Source organism: Vipera berus (genome assembly GCF_964194415.1).
Source record: "Vipera berus genome assembly, chromosome: 1".
Classification (NCBI taxonomy): Eukaryota; Metazoa; Chordata; class Lepidosauria; order Squamata; family Viperidae; genus Vipera; species Vipera berus.
The window spans coordinates 60,976,665-61,001,496 of NC_138202.1; the positions used below are offsets into that span (position 1 = coordinate 60,976,665).

General features: G+C 36.1%; 1 protein-coding gene across 3 annotated transcripts in view; it reads left to right on the top strand.

The window, feature by feature from the left end:
- Window positions 1–24,832, top strand: part of NOVA1 (NOVA alternative splicing regulator 1) — a 131,709-nt gene that overhangs the window by 68,832 nt on the left and 38,045 nt on the right. For all 3 annotated transcript variants that reach the window (XM_081314997.1, XM_081314998.1, XM_081314999.1), the window contains exon 3: window positions 23,478–23,644. In XM_081314997.1, the coding sequence (XP_081171123.1) occupies window positions 23,478–23,644 (167 nt within the window). The remainder of the gene's footprint in view (window positions 1–23,477; window positions 23,645–24,832) is intronic.

Below are 24,832 nucleotides of genomic sequence, written 5' to 3' on the forward strand. Positions count from 1 at the left end.
CTATGAACGTTTAGATGAAGAATAGTTAAACTAGCTAATAGCTTAACTGAACAAAAGAGCAAGTGCTCAAATCAGACTAGACAAATCAGATAATCAATCCACAATCAGATACACACATTCTTACACAAACAAATCTGGTATGTAAACTATAATTGTTAAAGCAATATTTTGTTTCAAAAATAGTTTTCTGCAATATTTTTGGCAAATTTTGCACAAGCAAGATTGACCACATCAAATTAAAATAAATAAAATTTAAGATAATTTTTTGAAAGACATGTAACAATTATTTGTTTAGTCAAGAATCCCTATCACCTTCCTACTGAAGAGTGATAAGCAAAGTACTTTATAGTTGGGCTGGGGTTTCTGTTTGTTTCTGGAGTTAAACATGCCTATTTGTCAATGACTATATTAAGGTAATTTGAAGTTGTTAAGATGATAATCAGTGTCATGATATATTCACAAATGTATTGGTAACTATATGAACAATTCTATGAACATTTAAATAAAAAGAACGATGCCCAAACTAGCCCTGCCATAACGTAGAAACTGAAGGAGCTAGTGATATAAGGAACAAATTAGGCATGAAGTCTGAGAAAAATGAATTTTGTTCTTTGCTGGGATTTACATATACATTGTCCCTAGTGATAGAAAGTGAAAAAACCCATCTCTCTGAAAATCATCTGAAACAGTGTTCAGTAAGAGCATAAAACCTCTTTTTCCTGAATAAAAGCAGTAAAATTTCTTTTACTGCTCTTGGCCTTGAGTGGTACAGTGGGGACCTTTTTTGAAAAACTAATGGGTGGGACCATGGAAATAAATAAGTTTATTTTATTAAAATTTAAAATAAGTTAAAGTTGTAGTTAAGTTGACTACACTTCAGTTATTTAAAAGTGTCTACCTCTTGGTATATTAAGAATTACAAAAGAATTTGTAAAAGTAAGGAAGCCCCATCTATGGCTTCAAAGAATTGCCTTTAACCTTGATTGTGATTTTTGCTATGTGAGATAGTTGACAGTTCTGCAGAAGATAGTGCTGGATCATTTGTAGTTATGTTGTTTATGTGTATAATTTTGTATACATGATCAAACATATATAATGACTTCTAATTATACTTTATAGCTACTTAGGAATACCATGAGTACCAGCTATATATTTTGGAATTAGTATTTTTTAAAGTTGTTTTTTTCACACTGTATACCACTGAAATATCTTGTAAAAGCAAGGGCTGTCACAGTTAATACTTTGCCTTGTAATCCAATTTATGACTATCAAGCTAAAGCTATTTAGCAATATGACTTTCTCCTTGTACCTGCCTCATGATAGTTAGTAACATTACCCAAAGATAACAACAGTACATTTGAATGTGTAACTCCATATGTACGTGTACATCTTTTATGAAACCCAGATGTAGGGCAGAATTGTTGCTACTTCAACAGTTCTGTCATTACCTTTCTCACACAGCTGGATAAAGTCCACTTGTAATACCTAACCAGAAATGCCAGTTGTCAAAATTATAGGTAATTAAGGATTATGTGTCAACTTTTGATACTTTTACTTTTCATAATTTATTTATTTATTTTATTTTTATTAGATTTATATACCCCCCTTTCCCGAGGGACTCAGGGCGGTTTACAGGGTATTTTAAAATCAAACCAATACAAAATACAAAAGTTAAAAAACAATTAAAAAAGATTAAATTATCCCTAAAAATAAAAACCCCAGTTAAAAGTTCTCAGCCCGGGCCGGAGAGCTCAAAGAGCCAGGTCTTCAGGTCCCGGCGGAATGAACGAAGGTCAGGGGCAGTCCTAAGCTCCACGGGCAGCTGGTTCCAGAGGGCAGGCGCACCCACAGAGAAGGCCCTCTCCCTGGGTGTTATCCGCCGGCAATCTTTTACTTTTAATAATATTAAACTACTTTTCATGCAGCTGTTTAGATAAAGTATAACTTATTGATATAATTCAGTAACAGAAAAACAATTGGAAATAAAGTTTGCATAACATGATATCACAGCATAGAAGAACATTTGCAATTCTCATATGCCCACACATATACATATTACTATAGTAATACAATAGTCATTACTATACATTTTATTTTTTCTTTTCTTTTCAGTCATGTCTAATTCTCAGCAACTGCCTTAATAGGTCCCTGCAGTTGTTTGGCATTTTTTTTCATAAATGATTTACCACTACTTCCTTCCTAAGGCTGAGGGAAAGTGACTGGCCTAAGGTCATCCAACTGTACCTAAGACAGGATTGGAACTCATGGTCTCTAGTATCTAGCGTGATGCCTTAACCACTAGACCACACTGACTCTAGTACTTTGATAAACAAATCCAAAAAACATGCCAATTAAATCATTTATTCCAGACTTTGGATCTCTGTGGAAATAATAATAATAATAATAATAAAAATCCAGCTACTCCTGTGTTAGACTTCCATTGTCAGATGCTTTCATTTTTGGATACATATTATTGATCTAAAGTACCTATCTAATTCCAAAGGTCATCCTGGTGTAGTATTTTTTCTGCAAAACCATTGTGATGGCTCAAGTTCAGTTCAATATCTGTGTTCTTTAACAGTGATATTTTCTCCTTAGTTTCCCAAATCAGATTTGCCACTGAAGGAAGATGATAAACTATTCTCTTGAGTTTGATAAAAGAGCAAGTGGAGATTTGTTGAAAGACAGAGAACTTATACCTCTTCAAGAATTGGGTAATGTTATAATGGATTTGTAGGTAGAAAATTTAATATGAATGCCATCTTCAATTATCAGATGCTATATTTTCATGCATTGAATTATAATTTTTTTTAAAAAAGATTTGTAACAAATATAATGCATTTTTTAGAAAAAAATGTAAATAGGTTTGGTCATATTCTTGGCTAATTGCAACATAAAATTTTAATGACCATAACATTTTGTCTTTTTTAAAAGTAATACTTACCTATTTGCCACCCCGAATTACATTGCAATTTTGATTCAACATTTATCTATAAGCAGAAAGTTACAAAGTAGAAATGTATACCTTCTGTAACTTTAATTTTATTTTGTGCAGATTAAATTATGTCCCTATTTTCTATTTTTACAAGGAAGCATAATTCAGCTGGGGAACTTACTTTGTATGCAGAAGTGTCTGGTCCTTACATTTCTAATTTAAAAGATCAGATAACAATTTATAGGAAAGTCCTCTGCATCAGATCCTGGAAAGGAACTGCCATCAAATTAGATTCTGAACTTAAATCCGAACAGGCTAACTTAAATACATTCTGTTAAACAGAAGGAATCTTGTAAGTGGGCATAAGACTAGAGATGAGATACTATTTGGAAAAGAGAAGACCCACACAACTATCTACTTTTATAGCTAATGTAGATGTTACTTTTTTCATAAAAGTAGTATCTTCTTTCTGAAAAATTTAATTCAATACCAAACTTAATAGACTGTTTCTGTGTTTTAGCTTCAATGGGAGCATCTGCTGTCTCTCTTTTATTTATGTGTGTCACTTCAAGTGGTGACATTTTTTTATCTTTAATGAAGTAATATTCAGTTCCCCAAATACCTCCTCTCATAAATTATAGAGAATAACATTGCATCACTTGCTGCAGATGTATAATTAGAATGTGATATTTTGTATAAAATCAGATGGATCTATAAATTCTTAGATCTGATATGTTGGTTATTCAGTTTCATTACTTTTGGAAGCCATTTAATAATTTTAATTCCCTCTGAACAATGAAGAATGTTATTCGCCAGGCCAAACATTGCTAATCCAGTTGCCAATTTATACAGTTATAACCTGTTCTTAAATGCATTCAGTGAAAAGTAATTGTCTTCTTTTATAGCTCACATTTTAATCCAAGTTGGTGAAGAACTGAATTTATTTTTCTCCCACTTACCCATCTTATAACTTTGTTTTTGCTATGGTATATTTTTTTCCTCAGTTCTGTAGAGTTGGTGCTGAAACTGGCCAGTTTATTTCCTTTGGAGTCTGGTTCATGGCCATACACAAAGATTAGTAAGTGCAACAGAGAATTTTACTCCCTCTGAATAGAGCAGCAGCTGTAAGTTAACTCATCTGGAAAAGAATGGGAATTGGAGGTTACAAAAGGCTAAAAAGAGAGATATGGATCTGATTGTGTACAAAAAGAGAGCAGCATAAACTGGCTCCTCATCCAGGATGTGAATTGATTCTGAATAACATGAATTATTTATCAATTGGGAGTTTAAAAATATTTTGGTTTAGTACAAGCCAATTTTCAGATAAAAGTAACAAGTATGGGAGGAAAGAAGGTTTCATTAATGAACCCTTTAGGCTAATTATATAATGCCATCATAGAAATCCTATTCAAGATAATAGCTGAGACCTCTGCTAAGAGTTATCTGTCCTTTCTTGCAGCTGGCTGCTTGTAGTAGAGATAAGAGAAAGAGGAAAATGGGAGAGAGAGAAATGGTATCCCACAGTTAATTTTATTTCTGACCCTAATGAATACATAATTAACCTATGGATTTATTTCTACATGAGATGGTGATACCCACTACTTTTAAAAGACAATTTGATACGTTCAGGCAGTTTCATCAAGGACTATTCATATTACAAACTCATAACTCTAGTTTGAGCAACCTGCCTACAGAAGAAAGATGGCTAAAGATTAACCACTATAAGTAAGAAAATATTTGATAAATGTACACCTTGAATTTTTAGTATCTTGTTTCAGTTCCACCTGCAGTGGAGCTCCTATAGGGTGAAAGTAAGGCTTAATGATAAAATGTGGACTTTGATTTACAAGATAATAATTATTTATTTTTGATTTTGAGTTGAAATTCCTGCTCATTTCATTTTTACAATATCATTCTAACAGTTTGTATAACAAAATACTTATTTTTGAGTTTTTACTTTATTTTAACTTTCCAATTTTAATTACATTTTTCTAAAATATTTCACTCTAACTAGAATCTCAGAAAAAAATACCTTTGAGTACTTTTTAAATTATGAAATCAGTATTCATTTAGATTCATCATAGTGCAGAAACATTTTTTTTTTATTCTTACCTCGTATAAATAACTTTTCATTTAAGAAATTTTAGCTAATTCCTTTATAAAAGTCATACCTGCAGGTATTTGCTCTGAACATTAATAAGTAATTTTATTTTTATTAAGATTTGGTAATAATTTCCATTTTGGAAAGATTATTAAGTAAAAGATTCCATAAAAATCCTTGGCATTCCAGTGGAGTGACATGCCTCCAAAAAGGGAAATAAACTCTATTAACAAAAGTCTAGTTTCCAATGCAAATGATCTTCAAGGTATAGTAAATGAAGTCAAGGAACACAAAGTAGAATTATGATTAAAAATAAAGAAAACCAAACTAATGACAACAACCAGCCTTAGAATTCAGCATGAAAATAGACAAGTGTTGGATTAATTCAGCTTTTAAAACAGTCAATTATTAATAGTAAATAAACTAACATTCAGGAAATATGCCTAAAACTACCATTTGGTAGGTTGGCAATGAAACCTTTGGAAAAGAGTTTCCAAGTTTGAGCCAGTTCGGTCATGGTAGAAAGTGGGAGACCGTGAGTTCAAGTTCCATCTTAGTCATGAAAGCCAGCTGGGTGCCCTGCGCAAGTAATGCTCTCTCAGCCCACCTCACCTTGCAAGGTGGTTGTTGTGGGGAAAATGGAAAGAGGAAATTGGATATGTTCACCAGTTTGAGTAGTTCATAAAAATAATAAAGGTGGGATATAAATAAAAACAAATAATCAGATACCATCTCCCTACCACAAAAATCAGACTCATGCAGATATTTTTCCTTATAATAATATATGGAAATGAAACTTCTGCTTTGAACAAGCAGGATAGAAAGGGTATTGACACTTCTGAACTTTGATATTGGACAAGGCATTTGAAAATATGAATAGTCGAGAAAACAAATATGTGAATCACAGAGCAAATAAATCTAGAGTTCTCACTCAAGGTACAATTGGCAAAGCTCAATTTACATTTTAAATCCCTTATGCAAAAATTCTTATTTCCCTGAAAAACAACAACACCTACCTAATGAGAAGATAGGACTCATTGGAAAAGACCCTGTTGTTGGGAAAGATTGAAGGCAAAAAAAGAGAAGTGGACAGTAGAGGGTGACATGATTAGATAGTTTCATTGTCGCAATGCAAATGAATTTGGCAAACTCCAGGAGATAGATGGCATAAAAGGTTGATTGTTTTCTTGCAGATCTTTCATTACCCAACTAGGTAATATCAGTGCTAGAAGGGAGTGGGGTTTGGTCTCTTGTTTCTATCTAGAAGTGGCTTTCCTTGTTGGTATTGGTGGGAATATTCTTAATGATTCTTTGGTTAACCTGTTGTTTAAACAGCAAGTTCAAGCTTAATAACTACAACTTTAAATAACATCCAAATTCAAAGGGCATCAACAGTTCAACCCCACAGTTTAACCCCTGAGCTACAAATATTCTCTTCTATTGGCATTATAAGAATTAAATGGAGAAAAATGATTTCTAAAGAAGACTCCTCCAGTCTGGTGAAACCATAGTAAGGGACACTTAATTGCTGAAAATGTCAAAAACAAGCTACTCCCAGATTTAAAATGCATTCTCCTCATGGAGCTTTTGAGTGTAATGACACTACTGTTTTCTTACTATACCAATTAGGTCCCAGGAATGCAAGCACAATATTGTAAACAGTTCTTCAGAGAATAGAAAATCAGGTTTATTTATAAATAAATGAATATTATAAATAAATCAGGAAGAAAAAGGGAAACAATCATATTTTTTTTCTTCACCTCAATCCACAATAGCAGATGTTACTGTTCACGGCTGACAGAAATGACAGAGAAGGGGAAGTCAGCTAATGGTTCAGTCACTGCAAATACTTATTTATATTCTGCATTTCATTTAGCTACCTGAATATATAATGCCACTATACCAGCTTCTTTAACTACATGAAATTTAATTGGATGGGATTACTATGTGGTTAATCCAAAAACAAGATATTGTAATTTGATTAAAGAAATATTATACAGCAGAAGATACGAGATATATAATTTCAAATCACAACTCCTGAAAGTGAATTATGTTTAAGTTTGAATATGTGCATGTATGGTGACTGGATCTTTCAGTTTAACAAGAATTTAAAATATATGATCAAGTCAGAAGAATACATTTAGTGAAGCTTAATAGAGTAACTCAAAGATGCTTTTCCATGAGGCAACTGAATTTTCTTTTCTTGCTTTTTTTTTTAAAGACGTTTCACTTTTCATCCAAGAAACTTCTTCAGCTCTGACTGGATGGTGGGGAATTGAAAGATTTATACTCCTGCAGACAGCTGTTCATTTGTATTCTTTTAGTGAGTCGTTAAAGGTACCTGGAGGCTTATCTTTGTCACCTGACTGCTGACATTTAAAAGACATTTAAAAGGCAAAGGCCACATTTTGGACTGAGGGGATGGCTGGTTTGAAAGAGGAGTCAAAGAGGCCATCTATGTCAAAACTGAACAGCCCTCTCTCAACAGAGGGGGAGGGATCCAACATCATCTATCTACAGTCTACAACACAGTCCTTTCAACAGTTCCAAGAAGGCTCCACATCCATTTGCACTACTCAGGTGACCCTGAAGATACAGATAAGCCTCCAGGTAGCTTTAACGACTTGCTAAAAGAATGAGAAGTGAAACGTCTTTTTTTAAAAAAAAAAACTAGAAAGTCCAGTTGCCTCGTGGAAAAGCATCTTTGGATGACTGGATAACTGAGACTCTCCATAGACATTTGATAGAATAATATTACACTTGAGAAAGTGGAATTGAGTTGAAATTCGAACTTGAAGTAAGGACATCTGAATTCTTGGCATTTCTACTGAATCCTGAGTTTTATGACACATATGAAATGTAAATAAAATGCATATTTACAGGTTAAACTGCTTTTTATATTTTACATAGTTGATTAAGGTCTATAAATTGTTCTTGGCAAAACAGCATAAACCTTGAATAAATTATTTTTTAAAAATAAAACAGGTAAAAAAGGTAAAGGTTTCCCTGTCCAATCGTGTCCGACTCTAGGAGGCAATGCTCATCTTGTTTCCTAGCTGAGGGAGCCATTCTTATGCAGAGACACTTTTGTGGTCGTGTGGCTAGCATGATTACCAATTTACCTACTTGCATTTGCATGCTTTCATACTGTTAATTTGAATATCTGCTTAAAATGTTTATGATAGTTTAACAATCATGAAATAGATTGATAGGGTTAGAAAGATGCATTTAATTCACTGACTAGCTTTTCCCAACTACTTTTTTTAGAAGTGCTTTTCCATTGCCTTCTTCCTATGATTGAGAAAGTGACTGGCTCAAGGCCACACAGCTGGTTTTGTGTCTAAGTTAGGATTAGAACTCATGGTGTCATAGTTTCTAGTCTAGCGTCTTGACCTCTTCTTCAAAATTGCTCTCCCCTACTAATACAATAATGCAATGTAAAACATCTCAAACAGCATCTCCTGAATACATCCAGGAGGAGGAACTCTTTACTTGCAGTATTAAGCAGTTCTAATGTTAAATTGGTTTTACTATTATAATATATTTATTTTAATATTTTCCTAGAACTTTTTTTTTGTTTCTTTACTCGGCATAAGAAAATAGCTCCTGACCACCTTCTGTGTGCATACAGTTCTGGTGACCACAATACAAAAAAATATGCTGAGACCCTAGAAAGTGTGCAGAGAAAAGCAACAAGGATGATAAAGGGTCTGGAGACTAAATCATATGATGAATGGAGCTAGGAATGTTTAGCATATTAATGAGAGGATTGGGGGACGTGATAAGTGTCTTCCAGTGAGGGGCTACCATAGAGAAGAGGGCATTGGGTTATTCTCCAAAGCACCAGAGGGCAGGACAAGAAGTAATGGGTGGAAGGTTGAAGAGAGGTCCGACCTAGAAGTAAGGAGAAATTTTCTGACAGTAAGAACAATCAGTGGAATAGCTTGCCTCCAGAAGTTGTGGTTCTTCATCATTGGAGTTTTCAAAAATAGACTTGACAACTATTTAACTTTAATGGTGTAAGGCTTCTGCCTTGGGTGGGGGATTGGACTAGAAGACCTCCAAGGTCCCTTCCAGCCCTGTGATTCTATGTTCTATGTGACAGCTCTTCAGATCCTTGCAAAGCACTACCATATCTTCCCTACCCCATAAGCTGTTTTTTCCCCTCAAGGTGAAATACATTCAATTTCCTCAATCACTCTTTGATTAGTTATACCTGGAAAAGGGTACACTACTTGAGATGAAATCTAACCAATACAGAACATAGAATTTAACTATTTATATCCATGATCAGGAAACCTGATCTAACTTAATTGCTTTTCTCCTTTCTTATACCCAGTTGATTTGTATGCAGGTTGTGATAAACTACAACTTCAAGATAGGATTTGGAATATGTGAAACCTTAATGTGTTTTCTTACTAAATAATTTTGATTATTAAAATACAGTTTTCATTCCAGCTATTAGATATCTTGCAGGCAGACCTCAAAAGAGAAGGAAACAAAGTGAACATAATAAAAAAATAGATGGATGTGGAAACCCAAAATTACAGGGAATGGATGGAAATTTATAACAGTTTTCTTATTTTTAAATAACAATAACTATAGTTTTGAAAATTACTTCAAATTTAGCATGCAATAGTTTCATCATCCACTGGTTCTGACAAATTAGTCTGTTATTATTTCATCTCCTAAGCTTCTGTGTGGAACAGTATGTTTGTTTTCTTAAATTACTTTGAGTATATATGTACAGGAGAACAGAGATGTATGTTTAAGTGTTACAGCTGGCTCACTTAATGACTTTAAATCTCTGCATGGCTTATTTGTTTGCATTCCTTGAAATAAGTATATGTAGGGGGCGCTGCATATTTTGAATATTTCATGGATTGATTTCAGACTGATAATCGGAATATTGCACTATTTTGCTATTATAATTTGAAGATGCTTTTGTGAATTTGAATAGTAATCTAAATTATAAGCCTCATCCTTCAACATTTAAACACATTTTTACTATTAAATAATATGGCAACCATCTATTTAATTATAGATAGACTTTTTCATACAATTTTATGTATAAGAGGCACTATTGGTAAATTTAGATTACTTAATAAGCATATTATATTTTGTCTGTTAATCTTTAACTTTTTTACAGGGAAAATTAATGTTATATTTTATTTTTATTTTTATAGGTCCATTTAGTTAAATAGTGTAACAATTATTTTGCTTGTTTGCCATAGTGTCTAATGCAGATTTTTTTTAGGTTCAGTTTTTAGAATCCTAAATGGATGAAACAAAAAACAAACAATGAATCCTGTGTTATATTTGACACTTCTTTTTTATAATTTGTATTCTTCATATCTTTCTCTAAGAAACTTACAGGAAGATATCCAGAGTTACAACAATGAAAAAAAAACCCACTACTGATGTTGATTATTAAATTTGCAGAAAGGCTTCATTTAAAAGGAATTTCTCTCAGGAATATATGCTGAGAGGTTACGCTCAATTTATTTAACAGTTTGCATAAAACCTTATGCTGATTGAAGTATGTGTGGATTTTATTTTACTTTTTTCACACGAAGAATTTCTGCTAAGTAAGAAAAATATTCAGCAAACTATACTTAACCAATTTTAATTTACTTTGCATTAAAAAGAATTTTACAAGTGTTTCATTATTTCATTCTTAACACTTAAAACTTCTTTTTACTCTTTAGATTCTTGACATACGTATTCTGTGGCCTGATTCTTAGCCTTGATACACCAGCAAATAAGCATTTGTGTTGCTATAATTGTACATACTGCTTTAACAACTTAACAACTTAACAAAACATATTGTTTATTTTTTATCATATCAGTATAAATATGTATGGAGATTCTCAGTCATCCGGTCAAGAGCCTTGGTGGAGCAGTGGGCTAATGCCTCCTTAAGTAACACCAGCTGCCTGCAATTAGTGCAGGTTCGCATCCCACCAGGCTCAAGGTTGACTCAGCCTTCCATCCTTCCGAGGTAGGTAAAATGAGGACCCAGATTGTTGGGGGCAATTAAGCTGACTTTGTAATAATGCCGCTTGGGGTGTGTGTGAAAGCCCTAATAAGCAGGCATATACATAGAATGAAGGCTACTGCTAAGCTTGTAAGCCGCCCTGAGTCTTCGGAGAAGGGCGGGATATAAATGGAATTAAAATAAAAAAAAAATAGTTATCCCAAAGGTGCTTTTTGAGGAAGCAACTGGACTTTCTTGTTTTTCTTTGAAGATGTCTCACTTCTCATCCAAGAAGCTTCTTCAGCTCTGATGGGAATTCCCCAGAGCTGAAGAAGCTTCTTGGATGAGAAGCGAAACGTCTGTAAAGAAAAACAAAATCCAGTTGCCTTGTTAAAAAGCATCTTTGGGGTATCAGTATAAATAATTATAACTGTGGTTCTAGCTTAGGTGATGGAACAATTCTTATATTAAGTCTTATGTGCTTATTTCTCAGCTTAATAAAATGTTGTTTCTTCCCAAATTATCTGTACTCCTAAGTTATTTATGAATTATTATTTTTTCCCTTTGTTTTAGGAGGCATTTTATGTAGTAACAGACTGGCATAATGAAGACAGACCTTTGATGACTTTTCCTAACAATTCCATCCTTATATTTTAAAAATGTATTTATGTATTTATTTTCTAGACCTCCTCTAACTTCTCTAACAATTTTTTTTTCCTCTCCTACATTCAGAAAGACACTAACATAGCAATGAAGATTTTCCATTCTCTGTCAGTTAAAGATTTTGAGTTCTCCAGGAAGATTCTTACCTTTATGTTAGGTACAGGGCTTACTATCATTTTAAAAAGTCCTTTTAAAGTATCATCTAGTGTCCATAAAAAACATCTGTATGTCTATTTTTTGGTTATGAACGATTTTGATAAAATGGTAGTATTATTTATCAGCTATAAGCTGATAAAAGGAGAGAAATTGGGAACTTTTATTTTTTTTTTCTCTTTAGAAAAAGCTCTGCCCCTATTCCTTAGTTCTCGAAAAGATATTCAAAGCTTTTTAAGATCTAAAACGGGAATGGTTTTAACCATAATAACCTTATTGGATTCCAATTTTTAAGTCAAAGTAAGCATAGCCACATCTGAGAATTGCAGTCAAACAACACCTGAACTTTTATGGGTTGATATTCTGATAAACGTGTATATGATTTGATTGCCCAAAATGGAATTTCCTGAGGACTTAAAGCATTTATGCATTTGATTTTATTTTAAAATATGAACAGCATTTAAAGGCATTTTAAAACATTTGAGAAAGTTAGTCATTCCTACTTATATGTTCATGTTTTTAACAGCTCAAAACTGTAAATGCCTTAGCAGTTACATTGGGACATTAATAAAAGGCCAAAAGCTTTTAAACTGACAACAAATTGCCAATTTTGATTTATAGATTTTATTTACACACAGTGGTGGGATTCAGCCGGTTCGCACCACTTTGGCAGAACCGGTAGCTAATTTTTTGTTGCCCAGGCTCAGAATGAACTTCTGGAAGCAGCATCCACACAGAGAACCGGTTGTTCACATATTTGAATCCCACCACTGGTTACACATGTTGCTTAAAATTTTATCCTATGAGCAACTTCATCTACAAGTTAGTCTATGGTATTAGCTGTGCATACAAATGTTAAATTAGAGATAATATGACATTTGAGAATACAAGATATGTAAAACAGTAAAACAAATAAAACCTTCAGAGTTATTTTACCTTTTTTTCCAAAAAAACCCTTCTCTTCTTAAAAGTCCAAATAATTTTTACACATATACTCTACATGTAAAAAGGATTTAAGAAATAAGAAAGGAGGTTGGGTTTCAGAAATGTCCCAAAAGCATCTCCAGTAAAACTAAATTGGAGGATTTGTAAATGCAGCTAGGAATACTATTTTAAATGCAGCTAAGAATACTACCTTGGGGGTATTTGGTTTGTGTTTATATGTTATCACTAAAAACTGAGGAAGGGGATGAAGAGTGACTATTTTGGAGATGAACCCACTGCCATTTGGCTATTCATTGTTATATTTAATGCATTTTAATTCAAATTACAAACATTTCACATATACTATATATTGCAGAATCAAATCCAGTGTGTTTTAGCTTCTGAATTTCACTTTTATATGTATTCAGTTACACATCTCTCCATTTTTCATATATTCCATTTTCTCCCTAATGGTTGGTGTGACCATAATGCTAAATTACAGTATAATGCTATGCACTAAATCATTTTGTTACAAGATATTTCATTGTCAGACTAGGTAACATCTCCATTGCTAGAGGGGAGTGGGCTTTCCTTTCTGTTTACATACAATTATCAGCCATCAACACATAGAGATAAAAAGAAAACAAAATGATCTTACCACCACCTCACCAATAATCAACACCCAAATAAGCAGCAATTAAGACCAAAATTAACCCCACACAAATAATCAAGGTGTAAACAAATGCCTAATCAAGTATTACCAGTGGAAAAACCCTCACCAATACTGGCAGGGCAAGGTACTATATATAAACAGAGCAAATGCCACTCTCTTAGCAGTGAAGATATTATCTAGTCTGGTAAAGAAATGTCTTCAAGAAAATAACCAACCTCAGAGAGCATAAGGACTCCACTAAATCACGAGTTGTGTTCATTTTTTGTTTCCATTTCTCTTCTAGTATGTCCATTGGAAATAATTTGTTAATACATTTAAGTAGGCATGTTTCAAGGTATGATTATATGGAAAGGTGAAGTAGTAATGAAATATAGAAAGAGGATCTATTTCATGCTGGAATGCTGGAAGATTAATGAAAAAGAGGAAACAGTTTGTAATATTTTTTTAAAAAAGAATCGGAGCTGGAAAATCATTGATTTGCTAGTTAACTGTGCTATTCTGTAAACTGGCAGCAGAACTTTTGCTAAGCAGCGTATACCGTAGTTTTCGGCGTATAAGACTACTTTTTAACCCATGAAAATCTTCTCAAAAGTCAGGGGTCGTCTTATACGCCGGGTGCTGAAAATTTAGGGGCAGGGCTGGCTGGAAAACCTGGAGCGGATCTCCCATTTAGTCTGCGCAGGGAAAGCAGGACCAATTGGAGAAGCAGTGGCGTAGCGTGGGGGTGCAGGGGGGGCTGGCCGCACCGGGCGCAACATCTGGGTGGGTGTCTCCTCGTGGGACAGAACCCTCTCTTTCTTGCCGCCGCCCCATCCTGTGGCTACCACCATGGCCGCGCGGTCCCAGCGCCCCTGGTTGAGTATCATCCTGGGGCTGGTCTTGGGGTTCACTGTCGCCTCCTGGCTCATTGCCCCCAAAGTGGTGGAGCTGAGTGAGAGGAAAAGGCGCGGCGGCCACAGCGGCTCCCTGAGTGGAGGCGGCGGCAGAGGTAGCAATAACCTCTGTGCTTTCTATGGCCGCGTGGCTGGTCTGCCCGGAGGAAAAAGGCAGTTGCGACCCGAGGAGCCAGCGGTCACGGCTGCAGGCTTGGGGGGCGGTAGACACAGGCGGTGGGAGAGGGAGCAACAGCCGCCCCCGCCGCCGCTGCCCGCCGCAGAAGGGCCGATGCCGAGCGTCCCAGTTTCAGCCGCCGAAAGAGACCCCCAGGAAGAGGATGAGGAGGAAGAAGGGGGCGCCGGCCACCACGGCAGCAGCCACAATGGCAGCAGGGACTACGCAGGCAGCCCAGGCTGTGCCAAAACCCGCCACTTCCTTTATGTCGGGGTGATGACCGCCCAGAAGTACCTGGGCAGCCGAGCGCTCGCAGCGCAGCGGACCTGGGCGCGCTCCGTCTCCAGACGGGTGGAGTTCTTCTCTAGCGAGGGATCGGTCCCTCCTCCCGGCCTAAAAGGAGAGCAGCTAAAATCCACGGGTTAGGGGGCGCAAATTACTTGCCTTGCCCCGGGTGCTGACAACCCACGCTACGCCACTGTGGAGAAGAAGCTGCAGTCTGTGATTTTTTACAGGCTGGGGTCTGGGCGTCTTTTCTTCTAAAGTTGAAGACCAGCTGTAGTATATCCCAACTTGAAAGGCAGGTGGGGAAGGCAGCAGCCAGAGCAGCGGCTTAGCTCTAAGGACACATTTGACTCAGGAACTGGGCGGGCTGGCTGGAAAATCTGGAGCAGATCACCCATTTGGTCTTTTTTTTTTAAAATCCCATTTATATCCTGCCCTTCTCCGAAGACTCAGGGTGGCTTACAATTTAAAGCACAAATCAATGTGCTTAGCAATAGCCTTCATTCTGTGTATATGCCTGTTTATTAGGGCTTTCACACACACCCCAAGCAGCATTATTTCAAAGTCAGCTCATTGCTCCCAACAATCTGGGTCCTCATTTTACCTACCTTGGAAGGATGGAAAGCTGAGTCAACCTTGAGCCTGGTGGGATGCGAACCTGCACTAATTGCAGGCAGCTTGTGTTACTTAAGGCTCTGCACAGGGAAAGCTTTAGAGTGAATTAAGAAAAGTGAAAAAGTGAATGGTTGCTGGAATCAGGGGCTGCCACAAAGAAGAGGGAGTCAAGCTATTCTCCAAAGCACCTGAAAGCAGGACAAGAAGTAATGGATGGAAACTAATCAAGGAGAGAAGCAACCTAGAACTAAGGAGAAACTTCCTGACAGTTAGAACAATTAACCAGTGGAACAGCCTGCCTCCAGAAGTGGTGAATGCTCCAACACTGGAAGTTTTTAAGAAGAGACTGGACAGCCATTTGTCTGAAATGGTATAGGGTTTCCTGCCTTAGCAGGGGGTTGGACTAGATGACCTCCAAGGTCCCCTCCAACTACTACTACTACTACTTCTTCTTCTTCTTCTTCTTCTTCTTCTTCTTCTTCTTCTTCTTATTATTATTATTATTATTATTATTATTATTATTATTATTATTATTATTATTTATTGTTTAATCCACTTGCACTGTTTATGTTTACATGTTTGATGACAAACAGCCTTATGTTTATAGGTGACAGTTTTCCTACTAAGCACCTGCATGTCATAAGCATTTGAATTAAAATTACCATATTAAAATCAAATCTGATGTTTTTTTAATTTTTATTTGGTGTGCGTTGGAAGAGGGGTAGTCTTATACGGCGAGTATAGCCCAAACCCTATAATTTAACAGGAAATGTAGGGGGTCGTCTTATACGCCCAGTCGTCTTATACGCCGGAAAATATGGTAAATTAAAATTAGTATTACCAGTAGATAGCATAGTTTGTCAATAATTAATGTCAAATCAGAAATGTATCTTTTATGACAGAGTAGTTTGTTGGATTAAGGAAATGCTGTGGATGTAGTGTACTTTGAACTCAGTAAAACAGTGGCCCCCAACCTTTTGGGCACCAGGGACCGGTTCCATGAAGAAAGGTTTTTCCGTGGACCAGAGGGTCTTGGTTTTGCATGTTGCCTGCATCCTGCAGATGGGGTTTTGCTTGTTTGCGTGGTCCAGTTGCTGACATGCCGCAGATTGATGCTGGTCCACGGACCAAGGGTTGGGGACCAGTGCAGTAAATCATTTAATAAAGTCTATTACAATGCAATGGTAGAAAAGAGATATAAATTTGACCTGGAGATACACTATTGTGATGTATTTTTAACAGACTTAACAACTGCTTGTAAAGGGTTCTGCTACAACTTCAAGTTAAAGTTAGGCAGCAAATGGGATCCCCAAGTGTCTGTACTTGTTGCTGTGCTATTTAATTTTTTTTAGGAATTATAGGACTGTTTGTTAAATTTACAAATGATGCCAAATTAGTGGGAATGGCTGAGTCCTTTGAAGATAAAATTGGATACCAAATTACCTCAGTGGGTTTATGTGATCGTCCAAATCCAACAGGTAGATTCAGAGGTGATAAGAGTAAAGTAGGAAAGAGCTAAGTAGAAATAATCAAATGCAGTAGTAGAGAATTGGGGAGACATTGCTTGAGATTAGTATATTTGATAAAGATCTATCTGAACATAATCAAACAGTATAATGCTGGTATAATATTTACAGAAGCATTACATGCAAACCACATGCAAACCACAAGAGGCAATACTTCCATTATATTATCCCTAGATAAATCATAGTTATGAGTGTTGGGTTTACTTCAAGAGGCTGAATTTCATAAATGATGTGGTCTGCATGGGTTCAGATATATATTAAAATGATAATAAGACTTTAGAAAATCAAACACTATAAATAATGGTTACATAGCAATAGCACTTAGACTTTATATACTGCTTCACAGTGCTTTACAGCTCTCTCTAAGCAGTTTACAGAGTTAGCATATTTCCCCAACTATCTGGGTCCTCATTTTATCGATCTGCAAAGGATGGAAGGCTAAGTCAATCTTGAGCTGGTGAAAATCAAACTGCCAAACTGCTGGCAGTCGGTAGTCAGCAAAATTATGCAATACTGCATTCTAACCGCTGCACCACCATGGTTTATGAAAAGAACTAGGAAATTTTAATTTGCAAAATATGAGATAGAGGGGAAGCTATAAACAAGCTGTCAGTAGCAGTAGCTGAATCTATTCTATGTTGGAATCAAGGGGCAGGGGAAAAAAGAGCTTGAAAGCATGTGCTGGAAACCAATAGTTTGAAATTTAAAAAATAAAGATAATTCAGACTCAACCTTAGAAGAAATTTGCTAATACCAAGAAGTGTTTTAATTTAGGCAACAATATCCCCAAAACAAAGATGGCCTCATTCTTGCTATAGGCTTTCAATTGTAAGCTGAATTAACCATCAGGGATCATTCAGTCATTTTTTTCACTGAGTGGGATGTTAGACCAATTGATTTATAAGATCCAGCCTAATCCATATGTATATGATTCTTTGATATCAAGTTAAGAATAACTCGTTGTTTTGTCCTCTCTTTAACCCACTAAATAAAAAAAGACTACCAATAACTTTAATTAGGAATTTTCTTAAGATATGTTAAGTGAAGTTACCCACAATATTATTTCATTCCATTGTAATCCTAAAATTCTCTATAGCAGAGATGTCAAACTCGTAATGTCACGTGACATTGTGCAACGTATCGGGACAGTTTTGCCATTGCCGGCAATGGGGGTGGGTGCAGCTTCCAGACGATGCTTCTGGCCTATGGGCCAGCAGTTTGACACCCCTGCTCTATAGTATTGCCAAGTTCATTCATATGAATTTCTAAGCAGGTGTAGCTACTTTTTATATAAAATACAACTCATTTGCTTCTTTTCTTTCTGAATAAATTGCATCTTTCAGTTTCCACGTTTTAAGTCATGGGAATGGCCTCATAAAGCCTTTACATTAATTGTTTTGGACTTACTTTTCTATTTATTTTATTATTTGCATATAACAAAAGAAAAGTACTGAACAAAGTCAAAATGACAAGTATATCTGAACAATAGAGATGACTTTATCTTTTGAAGATTTTAAGTACACTACTATCTCCTTTTTGTCTGGCTTTAAGATTTGATATCTTTCATATTTCATTCCTCTTACTTTATAGAAGTCATGCTTGGAGTCTCTCATGGCCATGAAACTTTACATTTCAATATAGGCACAGTAGCTGTAAGGAAAAAAATATCTTCCTTTTTTCAAGGCAGCAAGCTGGCTATTCCTTTGCAATTAAAATAGAAAGCAAGAGGTTGCCAGAAAATAGCAACTCTCTTCCCTCCCTGCCCCTCATATATGTATAGCTTTGAAATTCAGAGGAGCTCTGCATGAAGGAGCCTTTGCACCCTTCTATCAACTGGGGGGGGGATATTTCACATTATAAAATTTCCAGTCTCTCAGTTTCCAGTCTCCCCACTCCTATGCTCTTTATGTGGTAAAATAATACTATGTCTGAATGGAGCTCTGTAATTAAGCTGTAAATTGACTGGATTACTTCTAATTTAGAGTTCTTTTGAATACAGCTACATATGTTCTTTGTCATATATTGGAAATACGTCAAAATGTATAGTGACAGTTAATGCTTACACATATTCATGGATAGCAGAAGAACATAAGAATAACTTCAATGCTCTGAACATATAGAGCTTACAGTTCCACGACATTTATAATGACTGATTTATAAAGTGATAGCAGTCTTCAAATCTAGGGGGAAAAAGTTGTACAGTAATGACCATTCAGGAAGAGGGTTGCGCATATGAAATATATTTAGTAAGCTATAATACTGGTAGTCCTCAACATATGACCACAAATGGGATCAGACTTTCCATTGCTAAGGAAAGCAGTTAAGTGAGTGACATCCAAATTCATGACTTTTTTGCCCAGTGAACCACTGCAATTGTTAAGTCAATCCAGCTTCCCCCACTGACTTTGCTTGTTGGAAGCCAGCTGGGAAGGTCGCAAATGGTGATCAGATAGCCCCAGGAGGCTATAACTGTGGTAAATACATGCCAGTTGCCAAATACCTGGATTTTGATCATGTGACCATGGGGAGGCTACAGTGGTCATGAGTGCAAGGACTGACCATAAGTTACTTTTTCCACTGTCATTGTAACTTTGAACAGTTACTAAACAAATGTTATAAATCAAGAATTACCTATACTTGTCCTTCTTTAGAGTAAACCATCAAATAAAACCCCCATGTTTGGAAAGGATCACCAATCACTTTGGATTGTGTACGTTAGAGAATATTATTGATGGACAAAGCAACTGCCATGATGGTCATGAAGTTTGTGATTTTTTTAATCAGTTAGGATGGTCACAAATTACTCATTAGAATATAAACCAATGCTGTTGCAATCTGCTTCTTTCTTTGGTTTCCCAGTATTCTTTCTACCACCTGAATCTTTTCTCAAAACATGGGAAACTTCCTAAACAAAGCACTAGGCTTCAGTAATAGAATACCTCTGGGGTTTATAAAAGCCAAGGTCATTGTTGGAAATAGGAATTATGCTTGCAGCTGATTCTTTGCTTTTCATCCAAATTAGCTCCCTTATTTCAATTTATCCTTCATTCTCAATTAATGCTTCATTTTTCAGTTAAAAGAATAATTTTAAAAAATAGGACGATCAAGAAGTCTGGCAGGCACCTTTGGTATACCGGGAATATTGGTACCTAATAGATGTAAACTGTGGGCCCGAGGTATGGAGAGTCCACATTATACTGCATTATGCACATGGTGGACAGGGGAGAAATGTTTTTAGGTTTCACAATTCACCATATTGCATTATAATGTGAGTATATTTTAATTTTATGTTGTATTTTTGTTATTAAAGAAAACCTAGAATTTGGAATTCTAATCTGAAACGTCTAAAGAGCAGTGCACAAATGTTTGATTCAAATGCGAGTTTAATGAAATTTCTATTTGGGCTCTTTCATTTCGGTTAGTTTGATATTATTGATAGTGTTCATCGGTTTAAGTGCTGTCTATTTAGTTTCCAATCTCTTCTATGTAAACTGATACCTGTTTTATATGAATGTTTGTCTGCTGATCAAGAGAGAACACTTGCATTAGCTACATTGATCAATCCACAATGCTTCTTATCATATAGTAGATAATTAATACTTCATGTAAAGACTCCCTAGTGCACTTGTTCAGAAATAGAGCACTTAACGTAGGAACCACAGGAGTTGTACACCAAAAGAGAGCTTGCAGACAATAAAGACAAGAGAGAGAGAGAGAGAGAGAGAGAGAGAGAGAGAGAGAGAGAGAAATAAACCACAAGGAAATTGCATCCATAGATCAAGTTAATTTATATATCAATAGTCTTGTTTTCTGCAAAATATCTTCTAAAATAATGCTGCAGTTTTTTGAAATAGCATAGATAACAATTACAAACACACACACACACACACACACACACACACACACACACATACACACACACAGAGCTCACATCAACCTTATAGTTTCCTAGAAAGCATAGAATTGACCAAGAGGAGTCAAGTTGAACTTCACTTTAATAAAAGTGAAAGAGACTTTCCTTTTATTAAAATAAAATTAAATCATTATAAAATCATTCTCTCACGCACAGAAAAACTGGAAATCTGAAATTCTCAATCAAAAGCTTATACATGCTTTTATAGTATCATTGAGGTTGATCGTTCTTGCATCCAGGTAAATGTGTGTAGCCTTCTAGTATGCTATATTAGTTTTGTCTATCTTAATCCATGTTTATTCCAGGTTTTCAGTACTACTGAAACATGTATTGAAACATGAAGATTCTAAGACTAGAATAATAGAATTTGTGAAATTTCTGATGGATGTAGTGAAATGTATCTATTTCCTACAGTAACACCTTTTGGCACATATAGTTAAACATTAATTTTTCAATAGGAACAATTCAGTGCAATCTTAAAATTTGAAAGCAAATTCAAAGGAGACTTATTGTAGTAGTTATGGTGCTGGCCTAGAGACAAGGAGATGTGAGTTCTAGTCCTGCCTTAGATATGAAAACCAACTGGGTGATTAAGGGATAGCTGTTCTCTTTCAAATAAACCTACCTCACAGGGTTGTTCTGGGAAAAGTAAAAGGAGGAAAGGGATTAAGTATGTTTACCATTCTGAGTTACTTATAAAAGTGGGATAAAAAATAAAGAGGCATCAAGAATGACATAAATAAACTCTTAAAAATAAACAGCATAATTTTAGGATGAAATGCAATATTTTCTAGAAATACGTGAATAATAAACATTCATAGGGTCTTGAGTAATATCCCAGCCTATATGGAAAATTTCCTTTATATTCTTAAAAAGCTCAAAGGAAGTAACACCCCAAAAAATGAGAAACTAATGTTGCACCAGGAAATAATGGGTTTATAGCAGCAGGCACCAGGGGCTGGTTCTGTTGGGAAAGGTTTTTCTGAAGACCAGAGGGGGTGAGGTTTCAAATGCTGCTTGCATTCCACAGATGGGGCTTCTTTGCACGGTGCCAGTCCATGGACGGGGGCTCGGGGACCCTTGGTTTATAGAATCATGTGGATTACTTTATATAGACCGTATGTATAAAATGGCATAGAATAGGTAATAAATAATAAATTTATAACACTCTAAATTCAAGATTGGAACTTAAAAGTTTAGAACACTATGTTTTAGTATTGGAAATTGTAGTTCAGATGCTTACTAAGGTCTTGGACAAGTTTCTGTCTCAGCCTAACTGACATTTTTTTAATCTACAACAGTCCTTTATATTCCTTAGAGTCAAGGCTTATAATAAGCAAGCATATTGCAAAAAACATTTTAAGGTTGTGCAGATTGATTCATTTCATGGAAGCATATCACACTGTTTAGAAGAACAACAAAGTTCCTCACAGAGGTGCTCAAGGCAGGGCAATCTGCATGTGCTGCACATGAAGAGAAGCCACTATTACTGAACAAAGTAAACTAGTCACTGTAACCTTAAGCAGTTCTAGGTACGTTCATTTTGTTTACATTTATTTATTTATTTTCTTAACTGCCCATCTCCCTCAGAGAGGAGCTCTCAGCAGTGCACAATATAATCAATAAAATTAACATTAAAATCATAATTAATTTAAGATTAAAAGTTTTAAAATTATAAAAATAACATAAAATTTCAACAACTCTAAAATGGGTGGTTAGCAGTTGTTAATACAAGCAGGGAGGTATTCCTATGGGGCCATATTTGTATGGGCCTCTGTGTCCCTCATGCAAGGCTGCACAGTCAGATTTTGACCCCTTTGGGAAAGGCCAAGAAGTTGGGGGCTTTCCTTACCTCTGAGGGCAGGGTGTGCCACATTGCAGGGGCAACAACAGAGAAGGCCATCCTCTTTGATCCCAGCACTGAAAATTCTTTGACTGATGGGATCTGCAACATATCTGCCCTGCCTGAACGAGTGGGATGGGCTGATGAGGTGAGGCAAAACTAGTTCTGTAGATCAGGGGTCCCCAACCCCCGGTCCATGGACCAGTACTAGGCCACAGCATATCAGCAACCGGTCTGCACAAACAAGGAAATCCCCATCCACAGCATAGAAAAACACGTCCCCTCCTGTCCATGGCAAAACCTCTCTCCACGTAAATGGTCCCTGGTGCCCAAAAGGTTGGGGACCTTTGCTGTACATAGCCTGGCCCTTATAGGCCCTATAACACCTGAATTGGACCTGGAAGCAAAATGGCACCCAGTGCATTTCACAGAGCAAAGGTGTTACATTTGCCTCTCTTTTGGCACCCAGTATGGCTCACATTGCAATAGTCCAATTGGGAGATCACCAGAACATGAGTGACTAAGTAGAAGGTCTCCCTGTCTAGGAAAAGGCATAACTGGCGCACAACACAGAGTTGGGCAATATTTATCTAACTATATCCACTCATCTCCCAAAAAACATTCAAAAAGGAAAAAAAATGCTCAGTCTCCATCCTTGTGCATTAAGCTCTCATATCCTAGTCATTGTGTATCACAGTACGATCTTTTGATGAATTGGTTATTCTGTTTAAAGTAGTTAAACTATGGTCTCATTAGTTCCTGCACATACCTAATGTTTTAAAAGCAAGACAACAAAATGTATTTTATTTGTTTCTGAAGGTACGACAGAGCGGGTGTGTTTGATCCAGGGAACAGTGGAAGCATTAAATGCTGTGCACGGCTTCATTGCTGAAAAGATACGAGAAATGCCTCAAAATGTGGCCAAGACAGAACCAGTTAGTATTCTGCAGCCTCAGACAACTGTCAATCCAGACCGCATCAAACAAGTGAGTTGTTTTTTTGTATGTGTGTTTTTGAGAAGAGAATAAGCTGTGTTAGATTTTGTTGTTGTTGTTAGTTGCGAAGTCGTGTCCGACCCATCGCGACCCTATGGACAATGTTCCTCCAGGCCTTCCTGTCCTCTACCATCTTCTGGAGTCCATTTAAGCTCACGCCTACTGCTTCAGTGACTCCATCCAGCCACCTCATTCTCTGTCGTCCCCTTCTTCTATTGCCCTCAATCTTTCCCAGCATTAGGCTCTTCTCCAGTGAGTCCTTCCTTCTCATTAGATGGCCAAAGTATTTGAGTTTTAGCTTCAGGATCTGGCCTTCTAAACATATTACAAAAAAGCTTAAGGAATTTAGAAGTAAAGCAACCATAGTAAATATATTTTGCATAAGTATCAGAAACCTTTCAGCATTTCTGATTTTGAAACTATTATTTCATACTTTCCATTCTGACATTCATCTCCTGACTTTGGCATCAACTGGAAATCTTACAGAACTACTACTATGTAAGAATAATCAGTGGATTTATATTTATGCTGAGAGAGAGAGAGAGAGAAATCGCACATATCAGTAATTTTAGAATTTGTGCTGCAGTTAATCTCATCATATTTAGAAAGACAGAGTTGAATTCCCACAATTTAGCCTAGAAAAAAGGTAGAAGCTCTATTTTTTGTTATTTTCTGCCCAAATGGAGTGAGATGACAGGAAAACCTGTCTGTTAGGTGGTTATCACAGAAATCATTGCAAAGGTTTTCAATTTATTTTTCTAAGTGCATATAACTTTTTGTTTCAGGAATGTGAAGAAAATTACTGTGATAATGGCTGTATGGAGTAAAATATAAATAAGATAGGCTGAGTTTTGTGCTACATGAAAGGAGGTGGCAAGGAATGACTATACCCTTTCTTGAACATAGAAGAGTTGATTGTTAGTTGTTGAGGCAAAACTGTAAGAGATCATCTCACTGGACTTTTCTGAAAAAATAAAAGGATTTCTTAACCCTGTTGATTAGCTATCCCAGCTCTTAAAGCTTTGCCATGCATCTCAGGACAAGTGCAATCTATACTTCAGGACAAGTGGAATCTATACTTCAGCCAGGCCTTATATATATCCCATATATATGTGTATATATGTCTAGAAAGCCAAACACAGAAATGCAAACATATGCACATAGACATAAATGTAGGTT